Here is a 19,957-nt window from a genome sequence, read left to right as displayed (position 1 = left end):
AAAATGGTTTTTCAAGCGGGATAGAGCTAAGGAAATTATGGGTTATAGCTATGGATATTATGGGTAGGGTTTGAGGGTTTTGCTCGTATGTCAAACTAGTGTTTATCATCTCTGTTGCGTGTACATACTTTCCTGCAATATTGAATCACAATATTGATACGTGAGCATTCATATCTTATATTTTTATATATTAATTTTGTATCTATGTCTAGTGCTCGAGTATATATATTTATACATGCTTGTATGCTAAATTTCGTAGTTAAATAGTTTACAATGAATCACGAATTAAATACATATATTACTGGTAAAAGGTATATGATATACATGTTTTTGGAAAGCTGGCGAAAAATCAATAACTTTTCATTTAGAAATCGCGTAATTTCGATGAACGAATCAAAAGATATGGTCAACTGAATTATAATTGACGTTAATTGGAATTGCTTTTGAATCTGCAATTAATACTTAAATAACTTGTTTATAAGATTGATAAATTGGATTTTTGAATACTACTAGCCGAGTAAATGAATCCTTATATAAGGCACATCTCGTTTTATTGAACTATTGTCAAAATTGACTTTTTGAAACGACTTTGGATAACTTTTGTATGTCAATCTCGAGCATTAGGATTGTGATACACTATGACCTGACCTAGCTTGATAGACATTTATTGACCAACATATGTTATATAGGTTGAGATCTACGGTTATTTGGTAATCCGAGTTTCGGTCACATTTTAGTGAACGACTTTATATGCTGCTAAGGTGAGTTTTATTTGCTCCCTTTTTAATTTCTTTTGCAATCTATAATTTTGGGCTGAGAATACATGCACTTTATTTTAAACGCAATGGATACAAGTACATACTAAATTCTACACCGAGTTTGAATCGAAAATCTCTTAGCTTTGGTAACTAGTAACTGCCGGTTATAATAACTGGTGGTCGCAAGTAGTTGTATATGGATCCATAGGGCTTGACATCCCTGTCTGTTCCAGGTATAGAAACCCTAGCCTGAACTATAAAACAGACGTATGCTATTTGAGTTTAGTACACGTTGGTTTGCGTGTATTGTACATGTTGGTTGCATGTATGTTAAAACAGGGGTACTTATTATAACGTTAAAGTTTAGCTACCAGGGTGCCCAATCTTGTAGAATATTTTGATAAACGTTTCTGGATGAAACAACTGAAATCTTGTGATCTACCTTTATGTACAGATTATGCAAAACATTAAAACTATGAACTCACCAACCTTTGTGTTGACACTTGTTAGCATGTTTATTCTTAGGTTCCCTAGAAGTCTTCCGCTGTTTACTTATATGTTAGACAAGCTATGTGCATGGAGTCTTACATGGCATATTTTTCAAGGAAACGTTGCATTCACCAAATCATCACCATGTATCTTATTTTGACTGCATTATCAACGGAAGTACTGTTGTAAACAATTATTTACGGTGATTGTCTATATGTAGAAATCATTACCTGTCAAAAACCTTTGATTTAAATATTCATTTATGGTATGCCTTTTCAAAAGAATGCAATGTTTACAAAACGTATCATATAGAGGTCAAATACCTCGCAATGAAATCGATGAATGAAGTGTTCATCCATATGGATTTGGAGCGATCGTCACAGATATATTTGGTGTTGTCGATTGTAAACATGTTCTAAAAGGGACTCAAAATGAAGGGTTGCAGTAGTGTTGGGTTATTGCTACTCGTGTACCACATTCAGGTATGTAATTTATGTTCAGCAAATTAAAGCACTAGAAGGAAGTCGCTAATTAATGCAATTCAAGTTCAGCAAAAACATGGTGAGACTCAAAGAATTCATCTTTAGGCCATTTCCCACCATCAACACTACTAGAGGCAGCAACAAAAGAATGGCAACAACAAGAACCAACAGCCATAACAACAACAGCATGTTAGCAAAAACTACTAAATAAAAGGCATAATGTCAAAAAAATATTATTATACAAATCAGAGGGGATGATCACGCCTACATATCCTTGATGAAAACTTCTATAGGGTAAAAATTAAGACAAAGTTGTTAAAATTAGTGCAACATAATCCCTTGATTTATGGGATATTATAATCCCTTGATTTATGGGATATTTCCAAATTTATAGATATCTTGCATTTAATATAGAGTGATATGATATCTCCTTTATATCTAGCATGTTTGTTTTATTAGGCTAACATTTAATATTCTTTACCTTTTTCCTTGTATTTAAACCCATGCATGTACGTGATTCATAATATAACTCAATCAATATACATTCTCTTCTGCAATCTATCTTGTTTCATATTATTTTCCTTACCTTCACATTTATAGCAATTTAAACTTATTGTTTTATGGTAACAAGAGCTTGGTTATAAACTTGGTTATAAGTTTAGTCCTAAGTTAAACTTTGTGTGCAATTACTCAAAGTGTAAACTAGTTTCTTGCAAATCAAAAATGGAAGTCTCAAATGTAAACAATGGAGGTATGTTCAATGGTATGGAAAGACTTGTAGGCAACAACTATAAGTATTGGAAGATGTGTATGGAGGCTTATCTCCAAGGTCAAGATCTATGGGAACTTGTGGCCGGAAGCGATGCCATAATTCCCGTAGAAACTCTTGAGCAAGGCGAGTCACGAAGAAAATGGAAGATTAAGTGTGGGAAGGCTCTCTTTGTGTTGAGGACTATCACAACCCCAGTTAGGGCCTGGGTGAAATGTGACTTAATATAAAATAAACCAACATATTATAATTAAGAGAACAATACTAAATGATAAAAATAGATCTTATTGAGTACGCGGCGGAAAATGAAATGTCGTTACAATGATGGAAATTACAATAAAGTAATTGTTTCAAATGCAAAAATAATAAATGCGATATCTCTTGATTCTAAGTCCAAGTAGCATCACATAAGTAGTAAATACGTAAGCTTGATCAATCGGCACCTGAGACAAAACATGCTAAAGTGTGAACCAAAAAGGTTGAGTGAAGTTCATAGCTTTAACAAATATGTTTGACCATTGTTTTAGACCACAAGATATAGTTTATAAAGTTGATCTCGCCGGGATCAAAAAGTTATGCCAATTCGTGATATTTAGACTAAACGTTCAATGTTTACCCCAATGACAAGTTGTGTCTATAGTTGTCGATTTAATTTCATTATTAAGTAATGCAATGACTTGGTCAAATGTATCGGGGACGTTACTCCCGATAGGCCTACCCCCAATAATTAAGAATGCATTTAACGAGCAATTAAAAATATCATTGTAGGGACTTAGTCGGACATACCTGGGTATAGCATAGTTTATGTCATAACCCGTCCTTAACCATAAGAACGTGTTAGATAACGTATGATTTCATTGCGAGGTATTGACCTCTATATGCGACATTTTTAAAAGAGAAACTGCATATATTATACATTACAAACCATAACCATTATTTTTGTTACAAGCTTTAGACAATAAAAAGATGATTATCGTTTAGCGATAATCTTCGACTTACAAACTTTACATATAATGATAACAACACGATTTCGAGCATATTTTACAACACAAATCCTTGGGTATGCAGTTTTATTTTTGACACAAATATGCGTACGCAAGATCCTGCTCAAATTCAACATAATGCAGCGGAAGCTTTAGTAATCACCTGAGAATAGACATGTTTTAAAAGGTCAACATAAAGTTGGTGAGATATAGGTTTAATGCCGGCAGCAATATATATATATATATAGACCACAAGATTTCGTATATAAACAGTTTAATAAAAATATTCTAAGTGGTTGAGCACTTGGTAACCATACTTAACATTTAATCACGTCGCATATTCCCTTTATTATGAAATCTTACTACACCGTACCAAGTGTAGTCACGAAACGAAGTACTGTACAACCGTTGAATACTGGTCGTCCAGTCCGGTTGGGGTTGTCAGGCCCGATAGATCTATCAACAGGATTCGCGTTTACAATACCGCTGTAAATAACAGTTACCAAGCTACAGGGAAGTATGCCAGTGGTACAACTCAACGTAGAATATATTTTTCAGTTACTTGTGTCCATAACGTAAAACATAAAATACATGTATTCTCATCCCGAAATATTTAGAGTTTAAAAGTGGGACTATATACTCACTTTCGTCTTGAAGATATATATATAATTGACTTGGTCTCCGGTTGATATCACGAACCTATCCATATATAATATATCAATACCTTTTCTTTTTAAACAAACGTCACATAAATATACTTGTTATACTTTTAATACTTTGAATAATTCCTTAGTCCGTAGTTAGCAGTTCGTTGTTAGTAATTCAATTTTAATGGTTCATTTTTAGATGTTTAATATACCCGCAATGAAATAAATAAAACCCCCAACAAAATAAATAAAACCCCATCGTATATGTATTGGTCGAGATTAATCTTGACCCACGGTACCGGTGTTGTCAAATGACGTGTTGCGTACATAAAGTACCGGTGTTGTCAAATGACGTGTTGCGTACAATCATGGGATCTTATGATTAATCTTCTCGTGTTGTTTACGGGTGATCCTGAACCATATAAAATTGAATTATAAGTACATATATATAAAATATCATGTTAACTTAAAAAGATGTGATTTATTTAATTTTTCCCAATTATTTTCGTGGCTAACTAGTCTTGGATATCCGATTTTGTTTCGGTCATAGTTTCTTCGTTACAACTCCGTTTTCGTTGATTCAACTTGCCATCTCCTTGGATCGAGTCCCTCTTTAAGACTATGAACTGTAAATACCTTAGTTTGTATTCAAAATCACACGGCATAGGTCAAACTTTAGTGAAACTTATGAAGTTAATCATTTTTCATCATGTAAACAACCTTAAATGATTATTTTTCTAAAAATACTTATACTTTGAGTTAAATCATGAAATTTTTATGTGTTATCATATTCATAGTAAAAATCATTTTTCCATAAAATAAACCTCCAATTCAAAGTTTAAGATGGTTTTTAATTATCCAACCCAAAACAGTCCCCGGTGGCACTCCGACGTCGTAAAAACAGTTTTTAAGATAATCTTTGAAAAACCAAGTTATACCTTGTTAAATTAGCATATATTTAAGTTATATTACAGGTCTTGGAGTATTTTAAAAGTTAAGTTAGAAGGATCTATTTAGTTTGCAAACAAGTTTGAAAACATTCAAACTATGTCCTTGTTGTTAAAATTTTATACCACAAAATAAGATAGCTATATATATATGAATCGAATAAGGTTATGAACATAGATTCTACCTCAAGTTCCTTGGACAAGGTTGTTGTAAAAGAGGAGTAAGAACCTAGAACCAAAAGGGTGATGGAAGTGGATGAAAGATTGGAAGTAAGTTGGTGTTCTTGGAAGGATTTCTTGAAGTGTTTTTGTAAGGTTTTCTTATGAGGTTTAAGTGTTGTTTTTGAAGCTAAATGATGGGGAAAATGCTTGGAGATGATCAAGTATGAAGTTAAGAGTATTTTGAGAGAGAAATGGAAGTGTAAGTATGAGAAAATGGGGTGAAGAAATGGTGTGCATGCATAAAAACGTTTTTAGGTTATAAAGGAAAAAAAAGATACCTAACTTTGTTTTCTTGCTAAATAATTCATGCTACTTGACAAATGGTTGGTTCCACATGTTTCTTAATCATTTAAGGCTGCTAAGGAGCAGATTTTTATTGGTATATACCAATAGTAAATACATCTAGGAGCTGCGTATGATACGGGTACATATACCCTAGGTATATGTATAGAAATCTTTGAGAAAACGGAACGAGGATTCAAATATAGTTATCTTTTGTAAATATACTTATATTGTTTTATGTATTTAAGTCTTTAAAAGTGATTAAATACATTACTTATACGATATATGTATAAACATTATAGGTCATAAGTATTTAAGTCAAATAACGTTACGTATGGTTATCGTTTTGAAAACTTAAGTTAGTAGTTTCAAAATATACTTATAACTTATTGTTATTAATACAAAATGAGATATTAAAACATTCTTAGGTCATGTTAAATATGTATATATACATATATATACACAAACGTATAATTATCATATATTGTATAGTTCGTGATATCATCGGTCAAACTAGACGGTCAAACGTTGTGTAAAACTCTTTTCGAAAAACATAAGTCTTGAAAATTTGGATTGCTTATCATGTTGGTAAGGTTTAATTTATGTAAATATTAATCTTATAAGTATAGAACGATCGAAAAAGTGCGGGTCGTTACAGTTTAACAGTTGGTACTTGTGTCTAAATTGTAAATAGTAAAAGTAGCATGTGTCTCACCCCAAAAAGTTAAATAAGTTGCATGCAATAAAGAGTGGGGCTATGAGTTCACCTTAGTAAGTAGAGAGAGATTGTTATTCCTCGGAATAGAAAGTTTGGATGGATGAGCAGAAAGTCAACCTAATGACATTTAAGAGTAGTTAAGTGTTTTGCCCAAATTTAAGTTTAAGTATGCAAGTGTTTTAAGTATAGTTCGTTTTACTAAGTTTTCATTCTTTGTAAGTTTCTACTTTTAGCAAGTTTCCATTTTTAGTAGTTTCCACTTTTAGTAAGTTAGTGTCGAACACTAGTGAGTTGTCCTTAATAAGTCTACCACCTATTAAGTGTGAAGATAACTAGGTGTATGATTACTATAGTCGGGTTGATATTGTGGATCATACCCAAACATCTATGCCACCGCTGAGTCACTAGAATGACCAATTGTTACAGGTTGGCCCAGGATTTCTTGACCAAAATCTAAGTTTGGCATTCGTAATCCACAAGCATCCCATAGTGGTACCAAGGATCACCTTAGGCCTTAAGTAGAGTTGACGTTCGAGTACTCCTCACGTTATCGTGGATGACCATTGTAATCGCGTGTTATACTACAAGTGGTATATTATAAGTGTTAGTAATAGTGTAAGTGTTAAGTAGTAGTATAAGTGTATAGGTGTTAAGTAGTATTAGTAATATAGTATAAGTAGTATTAGGGTTTGTTAGTTAAGTAGTATTATTAATTAATTAGTTTTAATTAATAAAGTAGTATTAAATGATTAGGGTTTAGGAAGTAATGATAAGGTAATGATTATTAGGGTTTTATATTAAATGTTTAGGGTTTAGTTAAGTAAATTAGGGTTTAATAATTAGGGTTAGGTTAATTAGGGTTTAAGTAATATTAGGGTTTTATGTATTTAATATATATATATATATATATATATATATATATATATATATATATATATATATATATATATATATATATATATATATATATATCGTGGATATATATCGTGGATATGTATATATAGATAATATTTTTTTTATATATTCGGCCATATACATATAAATATATATAATATATATATATATATATATATATATATATATATATATATATATATATATATATATATATATATATTATATTATATTATATTTTTTTTACATATATACATGGTGTATCTATTTATAGTATGTATATATCTTGTTACCTTTTTTAAACATTAACAAATCTTCTAACAATCTTCTAGGGTTTAAAGATCAAACAGAAAAATTCTTTTTTTTTTAAACCGTAGGGGTGTGTGTATATGTATATATATTTTATTATTTTTTTACATGAACAATATAAAGGTTAAGATCATGCATAAATACGATTATGATTATAAACATGAATTGAAAGTAAGATTTAAAAGTTTTTGATCTAGGATTTTTACCTTGATGAAGATTGATGAAGATTAACAAGAAAAAGATGATGATGACTTGAAGATGAAGATCAAAACCGAAGAACACCCTTGAAGATCTTGATGAACACGAAGAACACGATGAAGATCCTTCGAAGATTGCTTGAAGATCACTTGAAGATCTTGAAGATGATGGTGGTGATTTTCAGTTTTCTTGGCCGAAAATTAGGAGAGGGAGAGAGACTTGAGAGTGTTTTTGAGAGAAGATTGTTGTATGAGAATGGGATGAAGAAAACCTAAGAATGGCTCATCTATTTAGAGTTGCATTAGGATGATTCTAGATCTAGGTTTATTTGAAGGAAAAGTTAGGGTTAGGGTTTAGTGATGGGGAGGCCGAATTTGGGAGGGCAAAAGGTATATATACACAAACGTATAATTATCATATATTGTATAGTTCGTGATATCATCGGTCAAACTAGACGGTCAAACGTTGTGTAAAACTCTTTTCGAAAAACATAAGTCTTGACAATTTGGATTGCTTATCATGTTGGTAAGGTTTAATTTATGTAAATATTAATCTTATAAGTATAGAACGATCGAAAAAGTGCGGGTCGTTACATTACCTCCCCGTTAAATAAATTTCGTCCCGAAATTTTAAAATTGTACCTATTTTGCGTCATCGAGAAACAAGTGTGGATACTTTTGTTTCATCTGATCCTCCCGTTCCCACGTAAACTCGGGACCTCTTCGAGCATTCCAACGTACCTTAACGATCGGTATGTTGCTTTGCTTGAGCTGTTTAACTTCACGGTCCATGATTTCGATTGGTTCTTCGACGAATTGTAGTTTCTCGTCGACATGGATTTCTTCAAGAGGAATGGTGAGGTCTTCCTTTGCAAGACACTTCTTAAGGTTCGAGACGTGAAAGGTATTATGTACTCCGGCGAGTTGTTGCGGTAACTCGAGTCTATAAGCTACTGGTCCAATGCGTTCGATGATCTTGAACGGGCCTACATATCTTGGGTTCAGTTTACCTCTTTTACCGAAACGTATTACACCTTTCCAAGGTGACACCTTTAGCATAACCATGTCACCGATCTGAAACTCTAATGGTTTCCTTCGGACATCGGCGTAGCTCTTTTGGCGACTACGGGCTGTTTTCAATCTCTCCTTGATGTGTACTATCTTTTCAGTAGTTTCATGTATGATCTCGGGACCAGTTAATTGTCGATCTCCTACTTCATTCCAACAGATAGGAGATCTACACTTCCTTCCGTACAATGCTTCGAATGGCGCAGCTTTAATGCTCGCATGATAACTATTATTATACGAGAATTCTGCTAATGGTAAATATTTATCCCATCCGTTTCCAAAATCGATCACACATGCCCTGAGCATGTCTTCAAGAGTCTGAATTGTTCATTCACTCTGCCCGTCGGTTTGCGGATGATATGCGGTGCTCATATCCAAACGAGTTCCTAGGGCCTCCTGTAGTGATTGCCAGAACTTTGAGGTAAATCTACTATCACGATCAGATATAATGGAAATAGGTATTCCATGCCTTGAAACAATTTCCTTTATATACAATCGTAATAGTTTCTCCATTCTATCCGTTTCCTTCATAGGCAAGAAATGTGCAGACTTGGTGAGACGATCAACAATCACCCAAATGGTGTCGTATCCCCAGGCAGTCTTTGGTAACTTCGTGATGAAATCCATGGTAATACCGTCCCATTTCCATTCTGGAATTTCTGGTTGTTGAAGTAACCCTGACGGCTTCTGGTGTTCTGCTTTGACTTTGGAACAAGTTAAACATTCGCCAACATATGTTGCAACGTCTGTCTTCAAATTAGGCCACCAATAATGCGTCTTAAGATCTTGGTACATCTTTCCAACTCCAGGATGTATCGAATATCTTGTCTTATGTGCCTCGTTCAACATCAACTTCCTTAATCCACCCAACTTCGGTACCCAAATACGATTTGCAAAATATCGAATTCCATCTTCCCGCATAACGAGTTGCTTCTCATACTTCTTCATTATTTCATTTCCTATATTTTCTTTAGTAAGTGCTTCTCGTTGAACTTCTTTGATTTGTGAGTTGAGATTCATGCGAATTTTTATGTTCATCGCTCGTACTCGAATTGGTTCTCGTTCCTTTCTGCTTAGAGCGTCGGCCACCACGTTCGCTTTCCCGGGATGATAACGAATTTCACAATCATAGTCATTTATTAACTCAACCCACCTACGTTGCCTCATGTTCAGCTGTTTTTGATCGAAAATATGTTGAAGGCTTTTATGATCAGTAAACACAGTGCATTTAACCCCATACAAGTAGTGTCTCCATATCTTCAATGCAAACACGACTGCTCCCAGTTCTAGATCATGCGTCGTATAATTCCGCTCGTGAATCTTTAATTGTCGGGATGCGTATGCAATAACTTTCTTTCGTTGCATAAGAACACAACCAAAACCTTGTCGCGAAGCGTCACAATATATTTCAAAATCATCGTTCCCTTCAGGTAACGATAAAATAGGCGCCGTAGTTAACTTCTTCTTCAGTAATTGAAATGCGTTCTCCTGCTCCGAGGTCCATTCGTATTTCTTCCCTTTTTGCGTTAATGTTGTCAACGGCTTAGCTATTCGGGAAAAATCTTGAATAAACCTTCTATAATAACCGGCTAAACCCAAAAATTGGCGTATCTGCATTGGTGTTTTAGGAGTCTCCCATTTTTCAATGGCTTCAATTTTTGCTGGATCAACCTGAATTCCTTTGCTAGTAACAACGTGGCCAAGAAATTGCACTTCTTTCAACCAGAAAGCACATTTAGAAAATTTAGCATATAGCTGTTCTTTTCTTAACAACTCTAATATCAACCTTAAATGCTGCTCATGCTCTTGCTCACTCTTGGAATAGATAAGAATATCATCAATGAAAACGATAACAAACTTATCTAAATATGGACTACAAACTCGATTCATGAGGTCCATGAATACAGCTGGCGCATTTGTCAACCCAAACGGCATGACCAAAAATTCGTAATGACCATAACGTGTCCGAAAAGCAGTTTTCGGTATATCTTCTTCTTTGACACGTAATTGATGATAGCCCGATCTTAGGTCAATTTTCGAGTACACACATGATCCTTGGAGTTGATCAAATAAGTCGTCAATTCTCGGTAGTGGATACCGATTCTTGATAGTTAACTTATTTAATTCACGATAATCTATACACATTCGGAAAGATCCGTCTTTCTTCTTAACGAATAAAATTGAAGCTCCCCACGGTGAAGTACTTGGTCGTATGAATCCACGATCCAGTAATTCTTTTAACTGACTCTGAAGTTCTTTTAACTCGGACGGTGCAAGTCTATATGGAGCACGGGCAACCGGTGCAGCTCCTGGTACAAGATCTATTTGAAATTCTACAGATCTAAATGGAGGTAATCCCGGCAACTCTTCCGGAAATACTTCAGGAAAATCTCTTGCCACAGGCACGTCATTGATGCACTTCTCTTTTTCTTTCTTTTCGACTTTATTAACATGTGCTAAGATAGCATAACACCCTTTCTTCAAGCACTTTTGAGCTTTCAAATAACTAATGAGTTTTAGCTTTGAGTTACCCTTCTCTCCATAAATCATCACCGGCATTCTATCCTTACAAGGAATGCGAATTGCTTTCTTGGCACACACAACTTCAGCTCCTACTTTGGACATCCAGTCCATGCCGACTATTACATCAAAACTTCCTAATTCTATGGGTATTAAGTCAATTTTAAATGTTTCTCCGGCTAAATTTATTTTACAATCACGGCAAATTTTATCGGCTTTAATTAGTTTACCATTAGCTAACTCAATCATGTACTTAGCATCTAGAGGTAATGATGAACAATTCAATTTAGCGTAAAAGCCTCTACTCACGTAACTTCTATCGGCACCAGTATCAAATATAATAGATGCGGATAAGTTATTAATGGTAAACGTACCCGTAACAAGCTCCGGGTCTTCACATGCCTCTCTAGCATTAATAACAAATGCTCTCCCACGTGCAGGTCCGATATTCTTCTCTGGATTCGGGCACTGGCTCTTATAGTGACCTTGTTTTCCACACCCAAAACAAGTAATGGTAGCCAAAGCAGTTCTATTTGCATTGGTGGCAAGAGTCTTGGTACCATTTGTATTTGTAACGAGAGCCCTACAATCTTCAGCAAGATGACCCTTTCGATTACATTTGTTGCATACCACATTACAGTAACCAGAGTGATGTTTGTGGCATCGGTTGCATAAAGGATTTTGTCCTTTATAACCAAAGCTTAAACCACTACCCGCACCTTGTATGGTTTCTTGTTTCTTAAAAGATTGTTGTTGGTTACCTCGATCATAATTTCCATTCCACTTTCTTTTGTTACCTGATACCTTCACATCAGTATTGGATGCTTTCTTATCCATGATGACCTGATCCATTAGCTCGTTTGCCATGGTTATAGCTTCATGAATTGTCTTAGGTTTCGATGCTGTAACGTTTGCCTTGACCTTTTTGGGCAAACCATCTTTGTACATTTCAATCTTCCGTTCTTCGGTTGGAACCAATTCAGGACATAGCAAAACTAATTCCATGAATCTCTGATTGTAGTTGGTGATTTCAGTACCAACAACCTTCAGGCTTCGTAATTCATCTTCCAACTTCCTAACCTCGTTCCTTGGACAATACTCGTTGATTAACATTGTTTTGAATTCTTCCCAAGGAGTATCATAAGCTACATCTCCTCCTACAGCCTTCACATAATTTTTCCACCACGTGAGTGCACTATCTTGTAAAGTGCACGATGCATACTTGGTCATGTCCTTTTCAACACAACCACTGATTTTAAACACAGTCTCCATCTTTTCTATCCACCGGGTTAAACCGATTGGTCCTTCTGTTCCACTGAATGATGAGGGCTTGCAAGCTTGAAAAATTTTGTAAGTGCATCCCACACGAGGATTTGGGTTAACTGCAGCACCTCTTGCAGCCTCGACCCATAACATTCTGTCGTTCACTCGCTGATTGATGAGTTCCTGGATTTCTTGTTCCGTCATTCGATTCAATCGCGCCATTTCCTAATGAAAGAAAATAATTATTCACATAGATTATTATAGATGTAGTGTGTATTTATAGTACATTATAGCTTGTTAATAATATGAACCAGGTATTATTATAAAAGCCTTTTCTTCTTATTAGCGTTTTATAATTATATCTAGGGTAGTACCTACCCGTTAATGTCCATACTTAATAGCTTAGTACAGAATCAATTACTACCATCTAAGTAATACTTAACCATGGAAAATTATTGCATTTCACACTTCACTATTTTACATATGCTTATCTTACATCGAACATTAAGCAAACCACACTAATAATATTATACAAAACATTATATGATCCCATGGTTTAATACGGCAGCGCATCGTTTGGTCTATTTTCTAGGACGTTTAGGTTCAAAGAATCGCTTAACGCTTATCCTGGCTGTCTGCCTATATTTTGGCTGTGGGACTGAAGAACTGGATGCCGGGATAGAACGAATAGGAATAGCGGGAATAGGGGTGGTAGTGTCTAGTGGAGTTGGTGCCACATCATCCTTACTAAACTCGGGATTTGAATTTTCTAATTCATTAGCCTTTCGTTTCTTTCCTAGTTCGAACTCGTCTTTTGTAATTTCCTGTATTTCTTCCTCGGGTTCACTTTCCTCCTCTGGTTCACTTTCCTCCTCGGGTTCACTTTCCTCCTCGGGTTCACTTTCCTCCTCGGGTTCACTTTCCGGGTTCTCTATAGTCGGTTCATCCGGAATTTGTGAGTCTTCCCCAAAGATATTATTTTCGTCATCGGATAGGTTAATGACTGGAACACCATCTGAAGATTCTGGTTCGGAGTCGCTGAACGTGATGACAAGTTTTGAGCCCGACATCTATCACACAACAACTAACCCATTAGTACTACATAATATTTACATATAAATTTTAACCAACAATGATAAGCAATGGTTTTTAAATCAGACCCGGTCAAAGTCCAGACTTACTAATGTATCCTAACGACTTATCAGTTAGACACACTAATGCAAACCTGGTTCGCTAAGACCACCGCTCTGATACCACATGTCATAACCCGTCCTTAACCATAAGAACGTGTTAGATAACGTATGATTTCATTGCGAGGTATTGACCTCTATATGCGACATTTTTAAAAGAGAAACTGCATATATTATACATTACAAACCATAACCATTATTTTTGTTACAAGCTTTAGACAATAAAAAGATGATTATCGTTTAGCGATAATCTTCGACTTACAAACTTTACATATAATGATAACAACACGATTTCGAGCATATTTTACAACACAAATCCTTGGGTATGCAGTTTTATTTTTGACACAAATATGCGTACGCAAGATCCTGCTCAAATTCAACATAATGCAGCGGAAGCTTTAGTAATCACCTGAGAATAGACATGTTTTAAAAGGTCAACATAAAGTTGGTGAGATATAGGTTTAATGCCGGCAGCAATATATATATATATAGACCACAAGATTTCGTATATAAACAGTTTAATAAAAATATTCTAAGTGGTTGAGCACTTGGTAACCATACTTAACATTTAATCACGTCGCATATTCCCTTTATTATGAAATCTTACTACACCGTACCAAGTGTAGTCACGAAACGAAGTACTGTGCAACCGTTGAATACTGGTCGTCCAGTCCGGTTGGGGTTGTCAGGCCCGATAGATCTATCAACAGGATTCGCGTTTACAATACCGCTGTAAATAACAGTTACCAAGCTACAGGGAAGTATGCCAGTGGTACAACTCAACGTAGAATATATTTTTCAGTTACTTGTGTCCATAACGTAAAACATAAAATACATGTATTCTCATCCCGAAATATTTAGAGTTTAAAAGTGGGACTATATACTCACTTTCGTCTTGAAGATATATATATAATTGACTTGGTCTCCGGTTGATATCACGAACCTATCCATATATAATATATCAATACCTTTTCTTTTTAAACAAACGTCACATATATATACTTGTTATACTTTTAATACTTTGAATAATTCCTTAGTCCGTAGTTAGCAGTTCGTTGTTAGTAATTCAATTTTAATGGTTCATTTTTAGATGTTTAATATACCCGCAATGAAATAAATAAAACCCCCAACGAAATAAATAAAACCCCATCGTATATGTATTGGTCGAGATTAATCTTGACCCACGGTACCGGTGTTGTCAAATGACGTGTTGCGTACATAAAGTACCGGTGTTGTCAAATGACGTGTTGCGTACAATCATGGGATCTTATGATTAATCTTCTCGTGTTGTTTACGGGTGATCCTGAACCATATAAAATTGAATTATAAATACATATATATAAAATATCATGTTAACTTAAAAAGATGTGATTTATTTAATTTTTCCCAATTATTTTCGTGGCTAACTAGTCTTGGATATCCGATTTTGTTTCGGTCATAGTTTCTTCGTTACAACTCCGTTTTCGTTGATTCAACTTGCCATCTCCTTGGATCGAGTCCCTCTTTAAGACTATGAACTGTAAATACCTTAGTTTGTATTCAAAATCACACGGCATAGGTCAAACTTTAGTGAAACTTATGAAGTTAATCATTTTCCATCATGTAAACAACCTTAAATGATTATTTTTCTAAAAATACTTATACTTTGAGTTAAATCATGAAATTTTTATGTGTTATCATATTCATAGTAAAAATCATTTTTACAGAAAATAAACCTCCAATTCAAAGTTTAAGATGGTTTTTAATTATCCAACCCAAAACAGTCCCCGGTGGCACTCCGACGTCGTAAAAACAGTTTTTAAGATAATCTTTGAAAAACCAAGTTATACCTTGTTAAATTAGCATATATTTAAGTTATATTACAGGTCTTGGAGTATTTTAAAAGTTAAGTTAGAAGGATCTATTTAGTTTGCAAACAAGTTTGAAAACATTCAAACTATGTTCTTGTTGTTAAAATTTTATACCACAAAATAAGATAGCTATATATATATGAATCGAATAAGGTTATGAACATAGATTCTACCTCAAGTTCCTTGGACAAGGTTGTTGTAAAAGAGGAGTAAGAACCTAGAACCAAAAGCGTGATGGAAGTGGATGAAAGATTGGAAGTAAGTTGGTGTTCTTGGAAGGATTTCTTGAAGTGTTTTTGTAAGGTTTTCTTATGAGGTTTAAGTGTTGTTTTTGAAGCTAAATGATGGGGAAAATGCTTGGAGATGATCAAGTATGAAGTTAAGAGTATTTTGAGAGAGAAATGGAAGTGTAAGTATGAGAAAATGGGGTGAAGAAATGGTGTGCATGCATAAAAACGTTTTTAGGTTATAAAGGAAAAAAAAGATACCTAACTTTGTTTTCTTGCTAAATAATTCATGCTACTTGACAAATGGTTGGTTCCACATGTTTCTTAATCATTTAAGGCTGCTAAGGAGCAGATTTTTATTGGTATATACCAATAGTAAATACATCTAGGAGCTGCGTATGATACGGGTACATATACCCTAGGTATATGTATAGAAATCTTTGAGAAAACGGAACGAGGATTCAAATATAGTTATATTTTGTAAATATACTTATATTGTTTTATGTATTTAAGTCTTTAAAAGTGATTAAATACATTACTTATACGATATATGTATAAACATTATAGGTCATAAGTATTTAAGTCAAATAACGTTACGTATGGTTATCGTTTTGAAAACTTAAGTTAGTAGTTTCAAAATATACTTATAACTTATTGTTATTAATACAAAATGAGATATTAAAACATTCTTAGGTCATGTTAAATATGTATATATACATATATATACACAAACGTATAATTATCATATATTGTATAGTTCGTGATATCATCGGTCAAACTAGACGGTCAAACGTTGTGTAAAACTCTTTTCGAAAAACATAAGTCTTGACAATTTGGATTGCTTATCATGTTGGTAAGGTTTAATTTATGTAAATATTAATCTTATAAGTATAGAACGATCGAAAAAGTGCGGGTCGTTACAGTTTAACAGTTGGTACTTGTGTCTAAATTGTAAATAGTAAAAGTAGCATGTGTCTCACCCCAAAAAGTTAAATAAGTTGCATGCAATAAAGAGTGGGGCTATGAGTTCACCTTAGTAAGTAGAGAGAGATTGTTATTCCTCGGAATAGAAAGTTTGGATGGATGAGCAGAAAGTCAACCTAATGACATTTAAGAGTAGTTAAGTGTTTTGCCCAAATTTAAGTTTAAGTATGCAAGTGTTTTAAGTATAGTTCGTTTTACTAAGTTTTCATTCTTTGTAAGTTTCTACTTTTAGCAAGTTTCCATTTTTAGTAGTTTCCACTTTTAGTAAGTTAGTGTCGAACACTAGTGAGTTGTCCTTAATAAGTCTACCACCTATTAAGTGTGAAGATAACTAGGTGTATGATTACTATAGTCGGGTTGATATTGTGGATCATACCCAAACATCTATGCCACCGCTGAGTCACTAGAATGACCAATTGTTACAGGTTGGCCCAGGATTTCTTGACCAAAATCTAAGTTTGGCATTCGTAATCCACAAGCATCCCATAGTGGTACCAAGGATCACCTTAGGCCTTAAGTAGAGTTGACGTTCGAGTACTCCTCACGTTATCGTGGATGACCATTGTAATCGCGTGTTATACTACAAGTGGTATATTATAAGTGTTAGTAATAGTGTAAGTGTTAAGTAGTAGTATAAGTGTATAGGTGTTAAGTAGTATTAGTAATATAGTATAAGTAGTATTAGGGTTTGTTAGTTAAGTAGTATTATTAATTAATTAGTTTTAATTAATAAAGTAGTATTAAATGATTAGGGTTTAGGAAGTAATGATAAGGTAATGATTATTAGGGTTTTATATTAAATGTTTAGGGTTTAGTTAAGTAAATTAGGGTTTAATAATTAGGGTTAGGTTAATTAGGGTTTAAGTAATATTAGGGTTTTATGTATTTAATATATATATATATATATATATATATATATATATATATATATATATATATATATATATATATATATATATATATATATATATATATATATATATATATCGTGGATATATATCGTGGATATGTATATATAGATAATATTTTTTTATATATTCGGCCATATACATATAAATATATATATATAATATATATATATATATATATATATATATATATATATATATATATATATATATATATATATATATATTATATTTTTTTTACATATATACATGGTGTATCTATTTATAGTATGTATATATCTTGTTACCTTTTTTAAACATTAACAAATCTTCTAACAATCTTCTAGGGTTTAAAGATCAAACAGAAAAATTCTTTTTTTTTTTAAACCGTAGGGGTGTGTGTATATGTATATATATTTTATTATTTTTTTACATGAACAATATAAAGGTTAAGATCATGCATAAATACGATTATGATTATAAACATGAATTGAAAGTAAGATTTAAAAGTTTTTGATCTAGGATTTTTACCTTGATGAAGATTGATGAAGATTAACAAGAAAAAGATGATGATGACTTGAAGATGAAGATCAAAACCGAAGAACACCCTTGAAGATCTTGATGAACACGAAGAACACGATGAAGATCCTTCGAAGATTGCTTGAAGATCACTTGAAGATCTTGAAGATGATGGTGGTGATTTTCGGTTTTCTTGGCCGAAAATTAGGAGAGGGAGAGAGACTTGAGAGTGTTTTTGAGAGAAGATTGTTGTATGAGAATGGGATGAAGAAAACCTAAGAATGGCTCATCTATTTAGAGTTGCATTAGGATGATTCTAGATCTAGGTTTATTTGAAGGAAAAGTTAGGGTTAGGGTTTAGTGATGGGGAGGCCGAATTTGGGAGGGCAAAAGGGTAATTTTACCCTTTAAAAATTCTACTAGGGCATACATGGGATGGTTTGGAACTTTTTCATTTTAAACCTTGCACTTTAGATTAGCTTAAATGGTTCCTTAAGTTTCCAAGTTTAATTATTTAAGTGTACAAGGTTTAGGGTTATTTATTTTGTTCACAAAAGTTTATTAGCTCATTATTTTTATATTTTATTAACTTGTCGTTTATTACACATAGTTAATTATTATATTTTATAATTCTTAACGCTTAACAATTTATTGATTACAGTTAAATCATTAAGTTTAATTATATTGTTGGGCATTTAATATTGGAAAAATATAGAATGAAAAAGTGAGGGTCGTTATAAGGACATCAATTAGCAAAGAGTTCATAGAACACGTTCATGATCTTAACTCGCCAAAGGAGGTTTGGGATACTCCTGAGAAACCCATTACCAAGAAGAATACCGCACGGTTGCAATTCTTGGAAAATGAGTTAGCAATCTCAAGACAAGAAGGTATGTCAGTTTCTGAATATTTCTTACGGGTGAAAACTCTTTGTTCTGAAATTTCAGAGATTGATACAAACGAGAAAATTAGTGAATCTCGGTTGCGAAGATATTTAATTCATGGTTTGAAGAAAGAGTATGTTCCATTCATAACCTCTATACAGGGGTGGTCTACTCAACCTTCGGTTGAAGAATTAGAGAATTTGCTCTCTAATCAAGAAGCTTTGGCCAAGCAAATGGCTAAAGGATTTGAAAATGATGCGGTATTATTTTCAAAAGGGAAGAACTTCAAGAAAGGTTCTTCTAGCAAAGAAAAAGAAGAAGAGCAAACTAGTTACAAGTGTAACTATAAAAAGAGACCTCCCACATGTTACAAGTGCGGGAAGGTTGGTCACATCAAGAAATATTGTCGTTCTAAAGTCACAAAAGCAAACGTGGCTTTTTCAAGCAACGATGATGATGAAGTCAAATGGGAGCAATGTTTTACCGTTGATACGATTGTTAATAAGAATCAATGGATTATTGATTCGGGTTGCTCTCATCATGTGACCAGTGATGGAACTCTTCTTCATGACGTTATATCACACCCCTAATTAGGGCCTGGGTGAATGTGACATTAATATCAAACAAACCAACATATTATAATATACGAGAACAATACTAAATGATAAAAACAAACTTTGTTGAGTACGCAGCGGAAAATGAATGTCGTTACAATAATGGAAATTACAATAAAGTAATTGTTTTAAATGCAAGAATAATAAATGCAATATCTCCTGATCCTAAGTCCAAGTAGCATCACATAAGCAGTAAGTAATTCAAGCTTGATCAATCGGCACCTGAGACAAACATGCTAAAGTGTTAACCAAAA

General features: G+C 33.6%; 1 protein-coding gene across 1 annotated transcript; it reads left to right on the top strand.

The window, feature by feature from the left end:
• The first annotated feature begins 2,452 nt into the window (after positions 1-2,452).
• On the top strand, positions 2,453-19,679 carry LOC139870675 (uncharacterized). The gene is made up of 2 exons (XM_071858455.1): positions 2,453-2,707; positions 18,921-19,679. The coding sequence occupies exons 1-2, from the start codon at positions 2,453-2,455 to the stop codon at positions 19,677-19,679; spliced, it is 1,014 nt and encodes a 337-aa protein (XP_071714556.1).
• Positions 19,680-19,957: the final 278 nt, after the last annotated feature.

Source organism: Rutidosis leptorrhynchoides, chromosome 10, assembly GCF_046630445.1.
Source record: "Rutidosis leptorrhynchoides isolate AG116_Rl617_1_P2 chromosome 10, CSIRO_AGI_Rlap_v1, whole genome shotgun sequence".
NCBI classification, from domain to species: domain Eukaryota; kingdom Viridiplantae; phylum Streptophyta; class Magnoliopsida; order Asterales; family Asteraceae; genus Rutidosis; species Rutidosis leptorrhynchoides.
The sequence above is the reverse complement of the archived record's forward strand: the minus strand, read 5'-3'. Positions and strand labels throughout refer to the sequence as shown.

What these genes read in the sequence shown, in the direction of transcription:
- LOC139870675 (XM_071858455.1), top strand. Translation starts at nt 2,453, where the DNA reads ATGGAAGTCTCAAATGTAAACAATGGAGGTATGTTCAATGGTATGGAA. An exon ending in CAACCCCAGTTAGGGCCTGG is followed by an intron (nt 2,708 to 18,920) that starts GTGAAATGTGAC and finishes GGAAAAATATAG; the next exon opens with AATGAAAAAGTGAGGGTCGT.